The sequence below is a fragment of the Perognathus longimembris genome, chromosome 6 (assembly GCF_023159225.1).
Source record: "Perognathus longimembris pacificus isolate PPM17 chromosome 6, ASM2315922v1, whole genome shotgun sequence".
Lineage (NCBI taxonomy): Eukaryota > Metazoa > Chordata > Mammalia > Rodentia > Heteromyidae > Perognathus > Perognathus longimembris.
Genome location: NC_063166.1, coordinates 51,838,467 through 51,862,746, shown reverse-complemented (window position 1 = coordinate 51,862,746; position 24,280 = coordinate 51,838,467). Strand labels below are relative to the sequence as shown.

The 24,280-nt window shown below is 43.1% G+C and overlaps 1 protein-coding gene across 7 annotated transcripts in view; it reads left to right on the top strand.

Moving 5' to 3' along the window:
* Rin2 (Ras and Rab interactor 2) overlaps positions 1 to 24,280 on the top strand; it is a 190,284-nt gene that overhangs the window by 96,080 nt on the left and 69,924 nt on the right. For 4 of the 7 annotated variants that reach the window (XM_048348718.1, XM_048348719.1, XM_048348720.1 and 1 more), the window contains one exon: positions 21,683 to 21,783. The exons of 1 other annotated variant lie outside the window; for it this stretch is intronic. In XM_048348718.1, coding sequence (XP_048204675.1) covers positions 21,683 to 21,783 — 101 coding nt within the window. Of the gene's footprint in view, positions 1 to 21,682; positions 21,784 to 21,807; positions 22,190 to 24,280 lie in introns of those variants that run through there. 2 more of the 7 variants (XM_048348722.1, XM_048348723.1) reach the window with 2 other exon arrangements.

Sequence of the window (24,280 nt, the reverse complement as noted above, 5' to 3'; positions counted from 1 at the left end):
GTGACATTTAAGCACCATGTGGAAGAGAAAGAGATAGGGACATGTTTCTAAGCAATGGAGCTGCATGCATGTACACAGGCACAGAGCAGAGACAGAGACTCTGAAAGAGGAACAAGGTAGAGAGTGTAGAGGAAACCAGGCTGGGGCTGGCATGAAATGAGGAGAGGAGGGTGGATCGAGGGGGCTGGTGATTGTGAGTTGTACTTCTACTCATAGTGCACTTGGGAAGCATGATCGAGAAAGGGGTGACATATTACTGACTGATTACCTTTATAAAGCCCACCTGGCCATAGCACTGCCTTCAGCCCATCAACTAAGAAAACTAGTGTATACAAAGAGTGAACAAATGCATCAGTATTACTCACTAGACACTGTGTTGAAAATGAACTATACAACTTGTGGGTGAGGACAGGAGGGAAAAACTTAGAGTGAAGGAAGAAGTGACATTGTCCACAAAGAAATGTATTCATTACCTGACTTATGTAACTGTAACCCATCTCTATATCACCTTTATAATAACGATAAAAAGATTTAATTAAAAATGAAAATGCAAGTAAGATCTTGCTGGAGTCTCAAAGGATAGCATCCATTATGAGCCCCTGCCCAGTGCAACCTGAGTTCTTAAAATCCATCCTCTGGTCTTTCTCACACACGGCTCTCCTCAGTGCACACCTGGAGTCCTTAGGATTGAATTCAGGGCCTCACACTTGCCAGACAAGTACTCTGCCATTTGATCAGAGTGCTCTTTCCTCAGTCCTCTACATGTGACTCTTCATGTTCCTGGCAGGTCTTTCCAGAAACATCCCCTTAGTGCTCCACCTTCTGGTCTCTAGTGAGCAGATTGCCATACCCTGGCTGGAGTCTTCTCCAGTATTGCTTTTCTTTCTGCATTTCTTCTGCTCTGATTCACATCTTCATAGCAAAAAAAAAGGGGGGGGAGGTGGTTAAAACATCTTTCCTCTTAGAGGGCTAGAGAAGAAGGATGATTGAACACATTTATCTTTTGTGTTATCTTTTTATGATTGTCTCAGGTCTCAGGGTATATATAGCTCAAGGGCAGGCTGCGTGCTTGGCCTGCAGAAGGCCCTGGACTCTATCCTTTAGAAAGATGGTCTCATACTTTTGTATGTTTTTGCCAGTACTGGGGCTTGAACTCAGGGCCAGGTACTCTCCTTTAGCCTTTTTACTCAAGGCAGGTGCTCTACCATTTGAGCCACATCTCCATTTCTGGTTTTGTTGTTGTTGTTGTTTGTTTGTTTTGGTTTTTGGGGGCTGGTAAATTAGAGATAAGAGTCTCACAAACTTTCCTGCCTGGGCTGGTTTCAAACTACAAATCCTCAGAACTCCACCTCTTGAGTGGGATTACAGGCATAAGCCACCAGAGCCCAGTTACCCCAAACTTTTTTGAGGTGACTCTTCTGTATACAGTGGAAGAGAAGCAGCAGGAAAGAAAATGAGATCAGTGCTAAGGACAAATGCGACAAACTGTGCTACAAGCCACCAGCCAAACTCTGCAAGTTAGGTTCTGTGTGCAGCCAGCCACCTGTATTATTCATTGACACGAGGCCATCTGCCTCTTCTATACAACTGCAGTAATGAGGGGCTTCAGAGTCAGCATTCACTGCAAAGCTTAGAAGATGGACCTGCTGGCCCTCTATAGAAAAAGCTTGTTGACTGGAGAAATCATTGCATTTGTCACTGAATTGTCATGCAGTCCTTTTTTGTTTGTTGATACAACATCTTTCTGTGTAGCCCAGTGGCCCTCCTGCTTCAGCCTCCCAAGTTGGCCGCAGTCTGTCATTTCACAAATGAACTAGCATATGCCAGGGCCCTTGACCAGCCAAAGAACCCCACGAGAATAAATGACAGCACCAGGATTCAGAGCATAGTCTCAGAGGGCAGGAACCATTCTCTTTGCTGCTACATATCAGAATATCAGAAACACAGCAGGAATGAACACACCAGCGATACTAACAGGGGCCAGATAGGCAACATAAGCAAGCAAAGCCAACCCAGACCGGAACTGATAAATGGCAACTGATGTTTGACCTCAAAATGAAGTATGATAGGGAAAAGTAGGGACTGTCTCAAACTGAAGAGCAAGTATTCACTGTGTCTTTCCCTTTGCAGCCTTTAAAATGTCAGACTAAGGACATGGTGAGTCCTCTTGTAGGATCTTTCTGAAAGAGCTATGATCTGTGTATCATCACTGTGAAGAGGATTAAGGGATAGCAAAAAGACTTCACTCGTAGTGCAAGTGCCATTGTAAAGGCCGTAGTTCAGAAAGGAAAACATTTGAGCTAGCATTTGTGAGTCCCAAGGTTTAACCTATAGAAATGCACAAAGAAAACAAGTAAACAGGGAAGAAGGGAGAGAAGGACATAAGAAGGGAGGGAAGGAGGGAAAGGAAGGTGCAAACCAGAACTCATGGAAATTATATCCCATAAGTGGGCCACAAAATGCATACTAAGGAAAAGATGACATGTCTTAGTCAAACTCAGGGCCATGGTACACAGTAAAGGTGGTAAAAAAAAAAACAAATTTTGGTAGTGACAGGACTAGTTGTAAATAAAACCACACAGAGAATTGTATCCAGTGCAGGCAGTATTAAATGATTCTCTGGTGTATTTGTTTTACGTAATAATAATAATTTTTAAAAGACTATTTGTTCCAATATATATGTTGGAAAAAAGACAGCCTCTGTGGCAAATGGTGCTGGGAAAATGGGCTAATCACATGTGAAAGATTAAAACTGGATCCCTGCCTCTCACCCAGTTCTAAAATCAGTTCAAAATGGCTTGAAAACTTAATGTAACACTTGAAAATTTGAAACTACTACAGAAAATCATAAACAAAACACTAAACTATAAAGTTATAAGCAACAACTTCCTAAATAGGAGTCCAATAACTCAGCAAATAAGAACAAATGTTGATAAATTGGATTGCATCACATTAAAAAGCTTCCTTGGCACAGCAAAAGAAACAACAGAATAAAGAGATTATTGGAAGAGAGTTTTTCCCATTCTGTAAACTATCTGACAAGGAAATTAAAAATAATACATAAGGAACTAAAAATACTACACTCCAAAAGAACCAACAATTCTATTAATGGGCAAAGGAATCGAACAGACATTTCTCAGATGATGAAACATAATGGCCATAAATACATGAAGAAATATTCAACATCTATGGTTATAAAGAAAATGTAAATCAAAATGACACTGAGAGAATTGCCATTATCAAAACAAACAATGGGAATGTAAATTAGTACAGCCACTATGGAAATCAGTATGGAGGTTCTGAAAAAAAATAAATAATCAAAGCTATTAAGTACTACCATATGACCCCATAATTCCACTCTTGGACATATATCTGAGGAATGTAAATCAGCACTATTCACAATCGCCAAGCTATGGAATCAGCCTAGGTACCCTCCAGCTGATGAATGGATACAGGAAATGTGCATACATACGATGGAGTGTTTATTCTGCCATAAGGAAGAATGAAATTAAATCATTTGCATGAATGAAACTGGAGATCATCATGTTAAGCAAAATAAGGCAGGTTCAGAAGAATAAAGATTGCATGTTTTCTCTCATGTGCAGAATCTAGACAGAGACAGAGAGAGAGAGAGAATATAACATGAACATGTTGGGAATGAGAGGGAGGGAGAACAGGGAACAGAATGCTGAGGGAACAATACCAACATACACTATGTCTATGTATAAAGCTGACTTAAATTAACCGTGTCTTTTCAAAATTGTTGAAAAATAGGGCTGGAGGCAAAAAAGAGCAACAGAGGGGGGTCATGTTGAAACCCTTTTGTACAATTAATATATACTAATAAAAATATTTGCTCTAAAAAAAGAGAGAGCAACAACACCATAATAAAGTGTAGATAAAGAAAGATAGAAGTCTGGATTTTAATGTAGTTTTCCTGATTTATGCATAAAATCTCCTTGCATGTAAGAGTTAACCTCTTCTAACTGCCATGAAGGACAGGACAAGCCCTTGTGAGGCAAGCTGGACACAAATTCAGTCAGAGTGTCCCATAGGCCATTGGAGAATGACCTGGCACATGTGACTGACTGTCCACTCTTCCTGGGGATGTAGGTGAGGGGCAGCTCTAGATAAGGAGGCTGCGCTGCGCTGGGCTCTCAACTGAGAAGCTTCCACTCCAGCCATTGTCCCTGGCTTCCAGAGAAGCCATCCTCTGCACAGAGAGCATCCTTTTTACTGTTCTTACTGCCATCAGGAAGGAAGTGCTTATCCATCAGGAGGATGAGCAGATACAGGAAGGCAAACTCGGGGAGGAAAAGGGTGGGGTGGCCTTGGAAGAGCCTTGGAGTCTGAGGTGAAGCTGACCTAGGGGCAGCCTTAGGGGCTTTCCAGGGGTCTGCATAGTTTTAAGTATAATAAAGCCCAACATTAGTGCATTAAAGCTGTGCCTGGCCTATCTCAGAGATACCAATGGGTTCATCATTCCTAGGACCCTGCTGTGTAATTCCTTCACACCATTTCCAGCTGTGTGATGTTGAACAGGCTCTCAGAGCCTTGGTTTCCAGATCTGTAGGGTGGGATTAAAAAAAGGCCTCTGTCCATGATGCCAGGAAATATAGCAAAGCTCCAAGATGTGTGTGTGTGTGTGTGTGTGTGTGTGTGTGTGTGTGTGAGAGAGAGAGAGAGAGAGAGAGAGAGAGAGAGAGAGAGAGAGCTAGTGAGTGCATGCATACTGATATCCAGCCCACACTTAGCAACTGCCTCCACCACCCATACCAACTGATGTTGGTCAAGGTTCTTACCCTTTTTTCCTCCTTCCAAGTACCACCGGATGAAGAAATTAAGGCACAGGGAAGATATAGTCTTGCTCCACGGGTCCCATAAGAAGTAAGAGCCAAAGCAGACTATAACCCAAGGCTGTGGGGCACCAAGACTCATTTGGTAGCTAAGTTGGCCTGTGCCAGGGCAAACAGCCACTTGGGCATTGGTCCCCTGGTGCATCAAGCAGGAGCCCTGGGGAAGGGGCCCTGCTGGGTGTGGTTGGGGCGCACTGGGCCATGGCCTGGCCCTATCTCAGCTCTCTGCCAGTCTCGGCAGGAAGGGCTGTGGATCCTGGGGCAGCTGGCCACACTTCTGCTGCCTCTTGTTCTGAGAGTACGTTATTGCAGATTGTGAGGACAAGGAACAGAGCTGACTAAACTCTGCAAAGGAGAGGATTCCCAACAATAAGAATGCAAAAAGTGAGTTTTGGAAATGTCCTAGGAGAAATTGAGCAGGGCTCCCCAGCAGCCTGGTTTCATTCCTCTGTGCATCCTTTGAAGTAATATGCATTCTCTAGAAGGAGAGTGGCTTTTTACTGGGAGAATATAAACTTCCATAAAAGTTGCAAGCACAGCACAAAGAATGCTTATGTACTCATTACCCAGATTCCAGATTTGCCATGCCTATATTTTATTCCATTTTCTCTATGATTCTCTCATTTCATCTTACTATATAAAGTTATATGTGTACAGTAGCACCATTTCTGAGCCATTTGGGAATATACTGGAGGTGCTCCCTATTTTTTACAAGAAACTTATGTAAGCACAGTAAATGAACAAAACCAAGAATGACACATCAATCCAATACTTTTTTCTAATCTCCACCCCATCTGGAGAGTTTGTAGGTTGCCCTGGTCATGCTCTTGAATGATTTCTTTCTCCCTCAAGAGGAGAAAGAAAGAACGGAGAGCAGATGTGTATAATTGATGTAGAGCAGAAAAAAATGAAACCCATTAAAATGTTTTAATAAAAAGGAATAATAGAAAAGGTGATGTTTTCAAAGCATATTATGTGCATGCATGCACATAATACAGTAGAACCCTGTGTGAAATTAATATATGCTAGTATATTAAAATAAATCTATGTTTAGTTCTGTGGTATTGATGTACTCACATTATTGAGTAACCATTCTGACTATCCAGTTCTGAAGCCTTTCCTCTTGTAAAACTGAAACTATACTCATTCAACCATTCCCCACTTCCCCTCCCCTAATTCCTGATAGCCACCATTCTACTTCCTATTTCCGTGAATTTGATCACTCTTGATGCCTCCTGTAAGTGGAATCACACTGTCCTTGTGTGGGGTTATCTGCCCTTCTGTGACTGGTGTATTTCACTTACACAGTGTCCTTATGATCCTTCCAGATGATAGCATGTATCAGAATTTCCTTTTCGAGGCTAAATAATATTCCATGGTATAGATATATCACGTTGTATTTATCCGTTCAAACTAGAATTACTTTTAGCATTAGCTTCTATGAATAATACTATGATTTATTACATGGATCGGGTTCTGTTTTTAAGGAATATTATTTCGTCCCCCTGCTTTGAATAAGAATGTTGAACTTCTCTGATAAAGGAAGTCTGTCCACCCCACAAGCCCATGTACATTGATGCTGTGTGATAGATCTCTCAGAAAGCAGAACTTGCATCTGAATCCCTCTTGTGTCTTGTAACTTCCAGTGTTTGCTAGCTGGAACAGGTGAGTGGATTTAGTAAGAGTACCATCAATCCAGTGATCAGAGAGGCTGATTACTTGAAGACTCTCCATATCATTCCCCACAACAGCTGTACTGGTGTACATTTCTGTCCACATCAGCACTTAGTATCTGTTATCTTTTTTATAATGACCTTTCTAATTGTGGCAAGGTGATACCTGATCATAAGTGGTTATTTTGGGGGTTTGGAGGGATGTGTGTGTGTGCCTGGGTGATGTCCCTTAGCTTTTTTTTTTGCTCAAGGCTATCACTCTACTCCTTGAGTTACATCTCCACTTCTGGCATTTTGGTGGTTTATTGGAGACAAGGCTCATGGACTTTCTTGCCCAGGCTGGCTTCAAACCTCGATCCTCAAATCTTGCCTCTTGAGTAGCTAAGATTACAGAAATGAGACGCTGGCACCTGGCCTGATTGGTTTAATTTGCATTTCCCTGACGACTTTCATATACCTGTTAGCCATTTTGCTTGTCTTCTTTTGAGAAGTGCCTTTTGAGATCCCTGGTTTCTTTTCTTTTCTTTGTTTTCCGTTTTATTTTTTTTAATCTATTTATTTGTTTCTAGGCTGTTGAGTTGCTTGAATTCCTTGTTTATTTTGGATATGAATCCCAGATGTAAAGTTTACAGCTATTTTTCTGTTTTGTTTCCTTTGCTGTGCAGAAGCTTTTTAGTTTGATGTAATCCCATTGGCCGACCTTTTGCTTTTGTTGCCTGTGCTTTGGGGCTCACTCCCACTCAGATCCTCTGGGAGGCCCTGAGTATCTGAGTTGTTCTATCTAGGGGTGACAAAGCCAGGGTTTGTATACACCTATGCCCCTTAGTTCTTGGCTGAGGGCTACTCTGACATATTCACTCCCCGGCAATTCCCACCTGCCCTGTGCTCACTCCTAATGACAATGGGTCCTACATCCTTGGGCACAGATATTCAAGTAATTACGGTAGAAGCCATCGCAGATTAGGGGAATGGGCATCTTGGAGCACCATGGGCTTCTGTGTATTAGATATACCGGGCCCCTCTACAGGCCTTTCCTTAGAGCTCAGTTTCCAGATGAGGAATCAGCCCTGGGCATTCAGTAAGTTTCAGATTTTAGTGATTCATCCCCCAACCCAAACATTGCTGGCCCATCTACATGGGACTGAAAATGACAGAGCTGCACATTTGCTTACAAAAGTCCCATTTCATAATACCTCTGTCTTCTTCCTTCTCTTAATCAAATACACGTACTCAGAAGACGTTACCTCCCTCTCCCCCCTCTCCCTCCCTCCTTCCTTTCCTACTTTCCTCCTCTTCCTTCCTCCCTTTCTCCCTCCCTCCCTTCCTTCCTCCCTTCTTTCATCTCTATCTGTCTCAAATGATAACTGAAATTCTCAATTATTGCGGTTACTGTCCTCAGGAGCAGGCTTTTAAACATATTTGTAAGTATTTCTACAGAAGCGTGATCCCTAGACAGAGGTGGTCATCCCCAGAGCCATCTTGTCAGTCAATGTGGAGGGGTCTGCACCTGCATTCCCTTCCTGGACACCCACATGGAAAAGGCCCCGTGGGGCTCAGGATAGTTTGTATAATCACATATCTCACCACGGTGCATGGTTGTTTCTGGTGTTGGCAGAGCACGAGCCTCATTATGGAACTCTTGCCTGTTTACCTACTGCACTACTGGTATAGGGAAAAAACCATGAAGGGAATACTAGGTGTTTGGAGTAGGCTGTGTAGAAGGAAAATTATAGCTCAGTTACTCTATTTTTTTAACTAGAAACAAAATAAATGCCTGTCATATATAACTAATGTTTTAGAATGAAGAGTGGCTGTGATTCCATAATAAAGAAAATAAAAAGAGATAGGGCCTGACACACACCTGTAATCCCAGCACTTGGGAGACTGAAGAAGGAAGATAGCAAATTATAGCACAGCCTGAGTACATAGTGAGACCCTGTCTCAAAAAAACAAAAAGGAGTGGAATGGATAGGTGAGTACAATTCTGAATAGCCACACCCTGGCTCCAAGGAGTAAAGACCATAATTCAGCAGCTCAGCCATAAGTATTGGTAGAGTATCTGTTTCCTTTCTTTGTCAAGGCCTACCTTACTTACATGACCCATTGTCAACATTTCCATATGGCAACATTAAGCTCCTGTTGCCTGAGTTGAGTCCAAGACCTCTTAAGAAAATTGGTCTAATCCCTCTGGTATTAACTTCTTCAACCTCTCTGCTCAGTGCCCCCAATGGGGAAAAAAGATGGAATTATTGCAGGGGAAGAAAAAATTATATAAAGAAAAGATTATCATCTATATATTGTGCCACTGCTACTCTACCAGAAATGAGCCCAGTAAATATCTTGCCATTGAGGAACCCACATAGTTCTCTGTCTGTAGTTCTAGGTGTGTAATTGTAGTAAGAACCTCCCACTGTAGGCTCATCGAACAGGTACTATTTCACAACTTGTTTTTTTCCACTAAATAATGTAGTAATCTATTGACAGGAACACATAATATATTGTCTATGGTATATCTGAATTAAATACCAGAATTGACATTTCTTGGGTCCATTATACTGCTATATTATGCTTTATTTACCCAATCCCCGGTTAAGACATTTAGTTATTTTTCCATTTTTCGCTATAACAAATGATGCTGCCAAGAACATTCTTGTACATGGCTGACTGGTACTTGGGGTCAATTCCTAGAATTAGAAACATTGAGTCTATTCTTTTTATATGATAAATGTTGCCATATGCATTCAGATTGCCTTCCAGAAATGGTGAGTCATAGTTTTCTCTCCAGGGCTTGTAGAAAGCCCAGCAAAGACAACAGGAAGGTGGAAAAAGGGAAGTGGCCATGACTGCAGTATCTGCACTGTTGAGAGTAAAGCTTGCTGGCCTGGAAGCACTGTGTGTGAGCCAAAAGAGGCATTAGAAAGCCACTGATCTACTTAGCACTTGAGGGCTCTGAAGTGTGAACAGGTTAAACAACCACCTGGGCAAGATTTATGTGTCAACATTGACAAGTCCCTTAAAAATGAATAGTCCCAAAGAAACATAGACTCTGTGGTTCCCTTCATTTGTAATAATTAGTATTATGTCTAGGATAGTCCTAGCAGAGGATCACAATAGCTCAATACATATGATCACATAAGATGATGCTAAGCAAAATGAACTCCAGGTTATGGAAACAGGTGGTTTAACATTGTTGTTATTGATGTAATATGCAAAACAAATTCTTTTTTCTTGCATTTTTCTTCCCTATGGTTTAGCCCCTGTTGTCACTTTATTTGATTTTGGTACCCTGGGTTATATATATATATGTTTATCTGAATTAGGGAAGTGAAGGGGAATATCAAAATGATGAGATAAAGGATAAAAGGTGAACCAATGCAACAGAAATACTCATAAGACAATATGCTAGAAATTAAGTGTACAACTGGGAGGGGGACTGGGGAGTAGGGAAGGTAGGAGAAAAATGAGGGGGGAGGTAACAAGTTTGACAAGAAATGTACTCACTACCTTACTTACATATGTAACTTCAACTTCTCTGTACATCACCTTAACAATAAAAATTAAATAAAAACATAGTCCCAAACTTCAGAATTAATTTTCAAAAGCTTGAACATGGCCATCCAAGTGAATATATTGGAAACTTAAGCAACAGTGTTGAGCGAGGTAGGACCTGTGGAGTTGTGAGTGGGTGATGAGTGCTGTCTTGCCTTCTACCTTCTACAATGGACTGACATGGCCAGAATGCCTTTGCCGGATGTAAGTCCCTTGACTTTGGACTTCCCAGCTTCCTCCTAAACTATAAGAACTAAGATTTCTCTCTTTTATAAACTATCTAGTCCCAGGTATTCTATTATATAGCAGCACAAAACAGCCTGTCAAAGATTGATTTAATCCATTAATAAGATAATGTATAATTTGTTAAAGCTGTTTGTGTCATACACTGGCAAATAAATGGGCAAAGAGTCAGATTTAATATCCACTCTGAGCCAGCCTCATATGTCCACAACCTTCATTATTGCCAATTTTCAACTTGTTTTTTTTAACCTGTACACAATGAAATTTCATGGTTCAACCTAATGCAAAACTTGGCAAAGATATACAGGACAATAAAACCTAAACCTTTGGGTACTTTTTCACCTATCAAACAAGTATCATTTGGTAGTTGATCCATATTATATACTACAAGTTAGTGTCTGGCTTAGTAGATCATGAGCCTTAATCCAAATAAGAGTCAAACAAAATGATATACCAGGTGACCATTAAATAGAATTGATACTGCCCAAAGGTAACCTTTTTTTGCTATATTCCAAGCATTGCATAGTTGTCTTCATGGTGGTACAAACTCTGGTGGCTGAACTAATAGATGGATAGACAAGGTTGATCTTCACACCACACCTACTCAAGATACATTCTGATAGGGCTCCACAGTGATGTTTTGTTCTCATTTCTTATGTGAAGGAGCTCCAGGCTTTGTTTCCCCAGGAGATAGAGGTACCTGTGGAGGCATCTCCTCAGGACAGGCTTCCTACTGTAACCATGGCAACACACCTTTCTACATCCTGGGTCACTCCTGGAGAGGACAGGAGGATGAACCTGTTCTTTGCTGAAACCGCAGAGCCTAATGCTTCGCAAGTGACTCTAAGGCCACTGTGATAGCCTCAGCACTCTAGGGCAAGAGTCCTGAGCTAGCCCAAGTTTCACAGTCAGAAGAGAAAAGAAAGAATAGGACAGTAAATACTTCTTGAAAATACAAACAAAACAAAATACAAACTCACACCAAAATACAAATGCTCAAACTAACCACTGATATAGCACTAGTGACAACCCTTAGGAACTTTCTCCTCTGTGATGCTTCTGTTGCATAGTTTGTTACTGAACCTGCAAACTTTGAGCCACTGGCAAAACTATGGCACTCTCTGAATTATGGGGTCACAAAATAACACAATGCTAGTCTCAGACAGGAACAAAATATATCGAGGCCTTAGCAGAACAAAGACTTGAAGATACAGCCTCAAAGCTGCTTCTACATTTCATGTGTTGAACAATACACATTATGCTTCCTAAAAATATTTTTGCTGTTTTCTAAGGATATACTACCAAATTGATTGTTTGTTCTGCAGGATAATTCCTAATTTTGTGTCTGTCAGTACTGGGGCTTGAACTCAGGGCCTGGGTATTGTCTCTTAGCTTTTTTATTCAAGGCTGATGCTCTACCACTTGAGCCACAGCTCCACTTCTAGCTTTTTTGCTAGTTTACTGGAGATAAATGTCTCACAGACTTTTCTGCCTGGGCTGATTTCAAAACGCAACATCCATATCTCAGCCTTCTGAGTAGTTAGGATTATAGGCATCAGCCACCAATGCCTGACTTCTAATATTGTTTTAAAAGGAAAAACAAAAAAATCCCATTGTGGGTTTGCCTTCCAGAAGTTACTCTGCGCCAGTGGTTCTCCCAGTCCTTCATAGCCTCAACTACATTGGTGAGGAGTGTCTGGTAAAATGGAGCTAACTTTGATCTTTGATGTGGTAGTAGATGCAGCTTTTAACTTACTTATTGGGGGTAGTGTGTTTTCATGCAAATGGCTTCCCTTCAGTACAGCTTGTAAGATCAGAAGAGAACAATTGTGCCCTCAGTGTCCAGCCATAGGTGTAGATTTGGGTGATAAATACCTTCAAAATCATGAGCAGCCTCTTTTTTAGTGGATGCCACAATTTCAGCTACTTCCCCATCCTGTCCAGCTGAGATTAAAATGGACTAAGTGAGAGCACCACCCTCTTCTGTCCCTACATACCCCCATCTGGAGGGCAAACAAACGGGGAAGTTGCCATGAGGAAGGCGGAAGAGGGAAGGGCAGTGGGTTCATTCAACTACTAATGTGTTCCAGGGCCTGCTGAGGGCTCCTCCAGTACTGTAATGAGCAAAAAGACAATGTGCACTATTTAGAATGATGAGTTTGAGGCCAGCCTGAGAGGAGGCACTGTGAGACCCTATCTCAAAAAAAACTAACAAACAAAAAACTAAACAAAACAAAAAACTGGTGTCAGTAGCTCATGCTTGTAATCCTAGCTACTCAGGAAACTGAGATATGAGGATAGTCGTTCATAAGCAGCCCAAACAGGAAAGTCCATGAGACTCTTATCTCCAGTTAACCACCAGAAAGCTGGAAGTGGAGCTGTGGCTAATGTAGGTAGAATGCTAAGGGATGGTGCTCGAGGCCTGAGTTCAAGCCCTAGGACCCACACATGCATGCATGTAAGCATGCAAGCACGCACACATGCGAGCACGCGCACATACACACACACACGCACGCATAGAATGATCCATCCCAAACTGACCATATTAGTTACATCTGAGTAGGAAAAGGGGAATATAAAAGATCATCATGGGAGATTAGGTGCAACTACAGTGTTTTTTCAGTGGGAATGTATTCATATTTAATTTATAATTTTAACTAAAATTTAAAAACACAAGTGCAAGTATATTTGTGTAACACACAAAGTTGGGATTTGTGTGTGTAAGTGTATGTGTGGTGGTAGGGTTGTGCTGGGGGGTGGTGGGCAAAACCTTAAAGACATGTGCTCTATCATTGAGCTATACACCTAGCTCTTACAAAGTACTTCAAATATAAAAGCAAGGTTCTTCTGAGATGCATCTTGGAAATTATGCCATCTGCAAGAGGAGGAAGGTCTATTCATTCACACACAGTGAGATCCAAGGAGGATGCCCTTAGGAGAGGAACAAAAAGGCACAATATCTTTGTGTATCTGATCATACAAAATATTTACTGAGATGAACTCCATGAAATGAAAGCAAGAGGTTTTGTTTTGTTTTTTTCTTTCTTGGTATCTTAGTTTTCTTTTCTTTTTGTTCTGTTTGTTCACTTTTATTTCTCTGGGAGGGCAAGGTGAGGTACAGAAATGGAGAGAAAAAAAAGGCAAACAAATGCAGTAGCAATGGTATTCACTAGACACTATGTTGAAAATGAACTATTCAACTTATGGGTGGGGATGGGAGGGAAGAACTGTGAGAGAGTGAGAGAAGGGGTGACATTGTCCAAAAAGAACTGTATTCATTACCTGACTTACATAACAGTAACCCCTCTCTACCTCACCTTTATAATAATAAAAAAATAACTTATTTTTAAAAAGAGGAGGAAGGAGCTTTTATGACTTTTTGGCTTTCACAAGGCGAGTTCCTGTGACTCCTTTAGAAACCCCCTGGCATGCAATGCCCCCACCAGACCAGGAGCTCCTCCAGCCCCTGCTCAGGACCTTGCTACCTTCCTAAACCTGAGTAGAGTTCCTTCAAGAAGGGGAGGGGCTTCCTGAGTTGCTTTGCAGATGGAAAGCTGGCAGGTAAGTGCTGGTTTCCATGTTCTGGCTTCCCAAAAGTGTTTAGACTCCTGGGAAAAGTCGTAGTGGAGACATACATAAATGCTATTTGGTACAGTCAGAGGGTAAGATCAGGTGGCAAGGGCACGAAGCTGGTGAGACTGTGGTTCTTACCCCAAACCACACTGCATATTGTATCATTCCCCCCAAATCCAAATGTTGAATAAGACCTGAATTGAAGAGATGGCCATCTACATGGGCAGAGCCCGGTAGAGCTCAGCTGACAAAGCCAGGGCATTGTTTGGGTTTGCTTTTCTAAACTCTTAAGGCATTAAGTGTGCAGTACTTATCTTAGAAGTGATTTCCTAGGTTCTGGTGGCAGGTCTATTCCCACAGAGCTCATGCCTGGACTGTAAAAGCCCACCACCTCCCCAAGGCCGCATTAAAGAATTAAAGAATAGAAAAGAATCTCCATTGCTGGGAGACAAGCACTTGACTTTTCTCACACCCTAGGTTTCAAGTCTTCCTCCTATCAGCTACACATCCCTTTTTAAACGACTGATAACATTCCTGAGTGAGATCAGGAATTTAAAAAGCCCCATGACCAGAACTTTCTCTATAAGCACTTTCTTGTTTTATTTTTAGTTGACCTTCAAGGGAAAAATTTCTCCTTTTATCTAACCCTAAAAGTAAACAAGATTTGGGGTCCCTCCCTTTTTCCTCCTCCTTTGGGGGCATGAAGGGATTCATGTCTCCCCATAAGAGAGAAATTGGCAGTCTGGAGGGCAAAAGTCTAGATTAGACTGCTGGGTGGACAAGCAGAAGGAGTTTGGGGCCCCAGTTCTTTGATGCAGGGGGTTCAATGGCTCTTTCCAGACTGATAGGTGTGTAGGTCTGTTTTAAGAGTCTTAGCATGCGCCATCTGTTTAATCATTGTTGCAAAAACTAAGAGCTAAATAGAGAATAGTCAGGAGCATTTACAAACCTGTTGCATAATGTATCAGTGGTATTGTACCGTTTAATCCTTTGGAAGTTTAGGGATGAGGCCACCCACTTGGAACCCCACTGGCCCATGGTGACCCAGGCCCAGGGGAGGTTGAAATGGGGCTCAAAGGTAGATCTTTCTAAACTGGAATCAAAGCTGGTGTACTTGCCCATACTACCAAGCCACAGCCTGCAGGGAAACTGTACAAGTTGTTCCTTGGACGAGGGCTCTGCCTACAGAGAAATTACCCAGAATGATTACAAAATAGTACAAATTGGCGAAGGTCTCCTGAGCCAGACTGGAGCATGGCAGGCCCGGTCTTGCCTGGGCCCAGCCCTGGGTGTCACCTCAAAGGGCTGACTTTGCACGCAAAGTCACCCAGGTGTATGCCACATGGACCTGTAGGTACCAAGGCTCACAAGTTAATGAGTCCAAGGGCACTGGGCTTCAGCATAAAAGAGAAAGAGGACTCAGAGCTCTCTCCCTGAGTTGCCTGCATCTTCAAGTGGTCATCGGGGCCCTGACCTTCTGCTTCTGGGGCAGCTTTCCCCAGCCATGTCTGCAGCCTTCTCAAGATTTTGTATTTATTTCATTTGTCTTTTCCCCCACTCTGAGGGACTAGAAGCAGGGCCTTGGTCATTTAGGCAAGTACATACCAGGAGCAACATTCCTATTGCCTTCCTCAGCTTCTGAAGAAGAGCGCAGCCCACTAGTGCTTTTTGGAGTCTTGCTGTGAATCCTTGCAGAGATAGACAAGCCCAGGCAATGCCCTGGCTTTGTCAGTTGAGGTCTACTGGGCTATAGAGATGAATGGCTCCTGGGTTTGAGTCTTTGCTCACCATTTGTTTTTGGGGGGATGACACAAGATGGAGTGTGGTTTGAAGGTAAGAAGCAGCATCTCATCGACTTTTATGCCCTGACCACTTGATGTCCCATCTCACCCTCTGACTGCATCAAATCACAACTATGTGTCTGGAGCCACCTAAGCACTTCCAGGAAGTTGAACCAAGTGTGGGATCAGCATGCACCTGCCCCCTTCTTAAAGGAATTGTTGACAGGTTCAGGAACTTGCCAGGATCTTGAGCTGTGGGAGTGAAATCAGAGAAACTTCAGTGATTGTAGCATCAACTTTGATAAGGGCTTACCCTGGCAATGCTAATGGCTTTATCAAGAGAAAGCTGTGCAAGGTGAGTGACAAGTTATGTCTACTTGTCCTCAAAGAAGAAAATTGGGAAAAACCTCAATACAAGGAAAGAAAGAAGTCAAAAGGAAAGAACAGAAGAGAAGGGAAGAGAAAAGAAGAGATGAGCAAAGAGAAGACATACATTTGTCAAGGAATAATGTGTGGAATACTCAAAATCTAGTCAGTGGGAACTGGCTCAGAGTAGAAGGCCTATTCTGTCATGATCACTTTTCCTGGTAGACGTGGAAAAATAAACACAATTCTGGGAGGCAGACCTTGGAACATTGGACTTTGGTCCATTTGTCAGGAAAAGAAGATCTTACTTGTTAGGCCAGGTGAGCATGGGCTTATTGGCATGGAAGAAACATGATAAGAGGCAGGAAAGAGTCCTGTAGTCACCCACCAGGTGCAGCCTCTGTGTAGGTCAGCCTTCGTGGCTGGGGGTGGTTGTGCCTTCCTTCTGCTCTGTGGCAAATGGGGTCACCAGGGATTTGCCAGCCAGTGCCACTGAGTTGGAGTCATGTCGTAGATTCTTGTGTGTGCCAAGGTAGAGAGAAGGAAGATATGTGGGATGAGGCCTGGAAATACAGACAGATGTGTCTTCAAGAGCTGGATCTAGTGGCAGCAGCCCAACTAGAGTGTCTACTGCTTCTAGAAAAGGCCATTGGGGATTTTTTGGTTTGGGTTGGTGTGGGGTTTGAACTCAGGGCCTGGGCACTGTCCCTGAGCCTCTTTGTGCGCAAGGCTAGCACTCTATCACTTGAGCCACAGCACCACTTCTGTTTTTTGAGTGGTAGATAAAGAGTCTTAGGGGACTTTTCTTCCCTCCTGGGCTGGCTTTAAACTGTGACCCTCAGATCTCAGCCTTCTGGTAACTAGGATTACAGGCAGGAGCCACCGGCGCCTGGCCACTGGGAATTTTTATGTTCAAATCAATATGGTGGTGGTAGGACAACTGAAGGCTGGAGAGTGAATGGAGACCAGTGTTCCTGCCAGGATGGAAGTCCTGAGATTGGCTGGCCCTCCACTGAGCAGTGATCTCTAATTCTTGTTGGGCTATGTGTGGCTCTTCCATCAGGGCCATAGGAATGGCCAAGTGGAAGGGACCCAGCCCTTATCTTTTTCTGTTCTTCTGTCTCCTATCCTTACTACATCCATGGTTCCATTTTCTTTTACTAACAATTTTCATTATGGCAGAAAATCACACACAATACTGAAAAGTATATTATACAACCCTACTACAGTGTTCCATGATGTTACATTTTATATATTCAGTTTAACACTTTTAGTCTTACTTTCATGCTGTTTGTTTTGCTTTGCTTTGCTTTGCTTCTGAGGTCTGTTTTACTATATTGCTCCCAGGTTGGTTTTAAAGTAGTGCGCAATTCCTCTACTGTCCTGAGTAACTGGCAAGTACTACTTACCATGTCTGGCTTATTTATTTATTTATTTACTTAATTATTTATTTAGCCAGTTCTGGGGCTTGGACTCGGCCTGAACTGTCTCTGGCTTCATTTTGCTCAAGGCTAGCACTCTGCCTCTTGAGCGACAGCACCACTTTTAGTTTTTTCTGTTTATGTGGGGCTGAGGAATCAAAGCCAGGGCTTCATGCATGTAAGGCAAGCACCCTACCACTAAGCCATATTCCCAGCCCCTGCCTTTTTTTTTTTTTTTTTTTTTTTAAGAAAAGCTTTTCAGACTGTGTAAGGTCCTTAGTTTGATCTGGAATGTTGAAAAGAAAAAAAACTTTGAACTTTGATGTCTATATATGTATTAATACATATAGCTTGGAGCTGGGGATATGGCCTAGTGAGTGGCAAGAGTGCTTGCCTCGTATACATGAGGCCCTAGGTTCGATTCCCCAGCACCACATATACAGAAAATGGCCAGAAGTGGCGCTGTGGCGCAAGTGGCAGAGTGCTAGCCTTGAGCAAAAAGAAGCCAGGGACAGTGCTCAGGCCCTGAGTCCAAGCCCCAGGACTGGCCAAAAAAAAAAAAAAAAGAGAGCAAAAGACGACTCCGTCTTCACTTGGCTGGGGATATGGCCTAGTGGCAAGAGCACTTGCCTCGTACACATGAAGCCCTGGGTTCAATTCCCCAGCACCACATATATAGAAAACGGCCACAAGTGGCACTGTGGCTCAAGTGGTAGAGTGCTAGCCTTGAGCAAAAAGAAGCCAGGGACAGTGGTGCTCAGGCCCTGAGTCAAAGGCCCAGGACTGGCAAAAAAAATACATATAGCTCTGGTCCAGTCATCTTACCTGCTACATAGTATTCTGTCTCATTCTATCCTTTCATCTGTTGATGGAAATTTGGATGTGTATAATTTGGTGTCCCTACATCCTTATAGTAGTACAACAAGTATTCTTACAAATATCTCCTTGAGTTATATGCAAATAGGTGAATCAAGATTTCAGAATCTTGGGCTGGGAATATGGCCTAGTGGCAAGAGTGCTTGCCTTGTGTATATGAAGCCCTGGGTTCGACTCCCCAGTACCACATTATATAGAAAATGGCCAGAAGTGGTGCTATGGCTCAAGTGGCAGAGTGCTAGCCTTGAGCAAAAAGTAGCCAGGGACAGTGCTCAGGCCCTGAGTCCAAGGCCCAGGACTGGCAAAAGAATAAATTAAAAAAAAAAAAGATTTCAGAATTTTTTTTGGGGGGTGGGGGGGAAGTTGTGGGGCTTGAACTCTGGGCCTGGGTGCTGTCCCTGAACTCTTCATCTCAAGTCTAGTGCTCTACCATTTGAGTCACAGCGTCACTTTCAGTTTTCTGGTGGTTAATTGGAGATAAGAGTCTTATGGACTTTCCTGCCCAGGCTGGCTTTGAATTTCAATTCTCAGATCTCAGCCTCTTGAGTAGCTAGGATTACAAGTGTGAGCTACTGGCACCTAACAAGATTTCTGAATCTTTGATCCAAGTAGATATAGTTAGCTTGCTTTCCAAAATGGATCTATGAATAATATTCTTCTAATTGCAGAGTGGGAAATAATTCTCTTTTCCCAGATCCTGGGAATATTTGGCATTGTCAGACTATTTTTTTCCTAGTGTACTGCACGAGAAATGGGATTTCCTGATCACCTTTTCTCCTAAGATCCAGTGCTTTTGAAAGCTCTACCTGAAGTCCTCACCTCAGTCACACATACAAATGGGGCCAGTGCAGCACAAAAGGCTTAAAATAGCTTCTTTCCTGACCACTAAAAAATTAGGAGAGCCCAGAACCCTGCCAGACCCTTCCCATCTCCACTGACACTCTGTCTGTGTCACAAGGCCAAGCTCTGGAGCACCAGCCATCTGTGCCAGCGACTTCCAAATATATAAATGTCTCCATCCTGAAGGCCAAAAGCTACTAGAGCAGAATTATTTGGTGCCTGTTGAGCAACTGAATTAAAATTGAACTTGTCAAATGTCTCACTGTGTTTCCTTCTCAAGCCTAACCCATCCTCATTCATCTCCGCCCCACGCAGAGGTACTGCCATTTCTCTAATTGCTCAAACTGAGAACTCGGTTCTGTCCTTCACCTTCACATCCAATCCATTGAGTCATTGCAATTTATGTGTGGCCAAGAGGGGCTTGGGTTGGGGGGATGTACTGGGGCTTGAACCATGCGCTCTCACCTGACTTTTCACTCAAGGCTGGAGCTTTACCATTTGAGCCACACCTGGGTATAAGATTCTCACAGATTTTTCTGTCCATGGCCAACTTTGAACTATGATCTTCAGATCTCAGCCTCTTGAGTAGTTAGGATTGTAGCCATGAACAGAGTCATAGCAATATCTATGGCAACTTATTCCTTTGTTTTGCCTTTGTTTCCACGGCTTGCACGTTGGCCTAGGCCACTATGATCTCTTATCTGTGACACTGCAGTGGTTCCTACTTGATCTGTTAATGCTCTAGCAAACCCTCTCTAGACAAAAGTCACAATTCTTTTTGTTTTAATCAGCACTAAACCCAGAGCTGTATATGCATATTAGGCAAATGCTATACCACCAAGCTTATGCCTAGGCAGTCTCTTTATACCACAACAAAGTGCCATTGCTGTACTTAAAACCTTCCAATGTTGAGTGTTCTCTCTCCCTCCCTCCCTCCCTCCCTCCCTCCCTCCCTCCCTCCCTCCCTCCCTCCCTCCCTCCCTCCCCCTCTCATCTTTTCTTTCTTGGTAATGGGGATCAAACCCAGCACATTGCATTTGCTAAGTAAGTGCTCTGTCACTGATCTACATCCCAGACCTTTTTTTTCTCTTAAAAAAATGCTGAATAACTAAAATAACGTATAGGGCAAAAAAAGGGGGGGGGGGGGTAGTGCAGTGTAGGGAATGGTATACCATGCCTATAATCTCAGCTACTTAGGAAGCAGAAAGATTGGAAAGATCAAGATTTGAGGCCAGCACAAGCACTAAGTTAGTAAAACTTTTAATATGCTGGGCATAGTGATTTGTGTATGAATCCCAGCTAGGCATATGACGGAGGATCATTGTCTGAAGCTAGTGATGGACAAAAAAATAATGCAGAACCTACCAATGAACAACTACAAAAGGGACTGGGGGAGGGGGGGGGCTGGGAATATGGCCTAGTGGCAAGAGTGCTTGCCTTGTATACATGAAGCCCTGGGTTTGATTCCCCAGCACCACATATATAGAAAATGGCCAGAAGTGGCGCTGTGGCTCAAGTGGCAGAGTGCTAGCCTTGAGCAAAAAGAAGCCAGGGTCAGTGCTCAGGCCCTGAGTTCAAGCCCCAGGAGTGTCAAAACAAAAAGGGACTGGGGGAGGGGAGGGGCTGAGTGCACAAATCAAGTGGTAGAATGCCCACCTAGTAAGTGTGATGCCCTCAGTTTGAATCTCAGTACCAATGAGAGAAGGGGGTTGGGGGAAGAGAGAGAGAGAGAGAGAGAGAGAGAGAGAGAGAGAGAGAGAGAGAGAGAGAGAGAGAGAAATGCAGGACAGGGGGTATGGCTCAGTGAGAGAGCATTTGCCTAGAATGCATGAGACCCTGGGTTTGATCCCTAGCACCAGAAGGAAGATCAATTTGTAATTACTATATGCTTTGAGTGTGTGTGCTTGAACCTGGGGCCTGGGCACTGTCATGAGCTGCTTTAGCACTCTGCTACTTGAGCCACAGCTCTACTTCTGGCTTTTTTTGCAGTTAATTGGGGATAAGAGTCTCACAGACTTTCCTACCCAGGCAGGCTTCGAACCATGATCTTCATATCTCAGCCTCCTAAGTAGCTAGGATTACAGGTATGAGCCACCAGTGACTGACTTTACTATATGTGTTTTGAAGAAGTATATTTTTATAGTCAAAATATTGACTACAACAAAAAAAATCAATGCAAAGAATGCCTTTGGAGTGATTTCTTTCAACAAAACATGAACGGGTTTATTAAGATTTAGTTACAGCATCTATGTGCATGTTGAGCAACCCACTGGGAGTCAGATTCTTTTCCTTATTATAATACAGAGTTCTTCCCTAACCGAAACCTAAGTTCTCCTTTTAAAAGGGGAAGCTGCAGCCTTTCCCTTTATTTTTTTCTCCTCTGATTAGAGGAAATTCACAGAGCAAGATTAAAAAAAAAAAAAAAAAGGCAGTCCTGTCCTGTCGGAGTGAGCATGCCCCGCCTCTTCACTTGCTGACGTCATATTATTTTTGTCTTTGAATAGCTCATTGACACAATCGCCTCAGAGATCGGAGAACTGAAACAGGAGATGGTGCAGCCAGATGTCAGCCTGGAAAATGGCCTGGAACCTTCTGAAGCCCACAGGTGATCAGAGACGTGATTCAGGTGCTGGGTTCAAGAGAGGGATCCTGAGCAGCCCATTGGTGTGGAGGACTGACCCTGGGTCACCCCTCTGAAGTTTGGGAGCTTGGGAGCGTGGTGGTGGCCACAGATCTTCACGAAATTCTCTGTAGGCGGTGGGCGTGGCCTAGGAGCTGCTTGTCTGCTTGTTTATTGAAATAGCTTTGAAGGCGCTTGAACTTTATACCTTCTCAATTCCTCCTGGCACCAGAACCCGGAAACCTAGAATTGTCTGTGCCATTTCACAGTGATGGAAATTAAAACGCACTGGATCCTCCGTGGGCAAAATAGAATTCAGAGTAGCCCTGTCAGTCTCCAGAAGGTTTAAAGGGGAACAACCAAAGAGGATGGACTCATTTTGCATTCTCAGGTCAGAAAAAAAAAAAAAATACTGTACCTTCGCCATTAACCCGACAGCCAACCAGCATCTTAGAAACTCGATGTGCTTGTAAATAATTAATGGGAAGCATTATGTGGTGCTGGCTAAGCTCAATGCCTCTGCCCAGTGTTGCACACTCTCTGAACCAGGCGGCTGCTTTTTTGTTTTGTTTTGTTTTGTAATCTGAAGAATGGGGTACAAGGGTCACCGCAGGGGTTGGCAAGTTGGAGTTTGCCTCTTCTAGCTTTTTGATGTTGTCATTCATTGCTAACAAAGACAGCTCACTCCAAAAAAAAAAAAAAAATTAGAAACTTGGATCCTTAATACCTTGAGAACAAGATTCATGATCAGCCTCCTCAATGTCCCTCCTTCTTCCAGAAAGTGAGGTGGAGGCTGCCTGAAGTGGCATGAAGCTGAGATTTATAGTGTGGGTTTTGCTGGCAAGGCATGCAGCAAGCAGGCGAGGCAGATGCTTCTGGTTGTCCAGGCAAGTTTCAAACCAGCCCTACTTGTTTCCTGCCCAAAGACTGAAGGAGTGTGCTCCATTTCAGGAAGGCAGGCACTGGACAGCTGGAAGGTGGTGCTTAACGCTTGTGTTTTTAGAAGAGCTGCGTGTGGCCTTACCTATGCAAGTTTCTATGTGTCTCCTATGACTTTGCCTTCTCCACAGAATGACAAAGGTAGACCAGATGTCCCATGCTTCTTGTAATAGACCTTCCCTGCTACTTTCTACCCTCCCCCCCCAAAAAAAAATCTGTTGGTTTTGTTTTGTTTTTTTAACTTGTTTAAAGGACTTTACCTGATTTTATTTTCTCATCAACTTGACATATACACTATTATTTTCAGTTAGAGACTTTTTTTCCATCTTGTATTCAAACTAGCCCAAATACCTGGGAACTTTAGGCAGAGGATTTCTACTTACCCTTTGCATTTTTGAGCTAAAATTAAATTACTGTGCCAGGCTGATGACCATAGAGTGAAGATTTCTCCCACCACTAAGTAAGGCAGCATGTGATAGACCTCAAGTGCCACAAGTGATGGACAACAAAGGAGAGAGGGGCAGGATCACCTCCCCAGAGTATAATTCCCAGGGGCTCTTAGGGTTAGAGGCAGTAGTAGGGGCCATCAGGATCATGTAACACACTCAGATTGATGTGGCTGCAGTTCTCAGGCTTTCGAAGGTATTTGTGTGGAAGAGATGGACAGTTGTGTCTCATTTATCTGTTTATTTTTGGTATTGGGGATTGAGCTCAGGGGCTTGGGCATGCTGAGCACATGCTCTACAGCTAAGCATCACCATCAACCCTGACATTTTTTCATCTTTTCCTTTTCAAATTTCAGAATGACCAAAAAGTATATCACAATCACTTCATTCTTTTCTCCCCTTCCCTTCCCTTCCCTTCCCTTCCCTTCCCTTCCCTTCCCTTCCCTTCCCTTCCCTTCCCTTCCCTTCCCTTCCCTTCTTCCCTTCCCTTCCCTTCCCTTCCCTTCCCTTCCCTTCCCTCCCCTCCCCTCCCCTCCCCTCCCCTCCCCTCCCCTCCCCTCCCTATCCCTTCCTCTCTTTCCCTCCCTCCCTCCCTCCCTCCCTCCCTTCCTTCCTTCTTTCCTTCCTTCCTTTGGTGCCAATCCTGGGACTTGAACTCAGTGCCCAGATGCTGTCCCTGAGGTGTTTTCTTTTCTTTCTTTCTTTCTTTGTTTTTTTTTTGCTCAAGGCTAGCTTTTTATCACTTGAGCCACAGCTCTACTTCTGGCTTTTTGGTGGTTAATTGGAGATAAGTGACTCATAGAGTTTCCTACCCAGGCTGGTGAACCAGGGTCCTCAGATGTCAGCCTCAGATGTCAGTAGCTAGGGTTACAGGCACGAGACACCAGCTCCTGGCAATATAACTTAAAAACAATATAACTTAAAAACAAACAAACAAAAAACATCAATGTCACTTGTTCTCAGGTACAGGGTTGAAGTTTTTAATTTCTAGGAACATTTTTCTTGATTTAAATTTTTTTTTCTTGGCTTTTAAAAACTTGTTTGATGGGAAAGGGAAAAGAAAACCAAGATGAACTCTGTATATTTAACAATGTTTG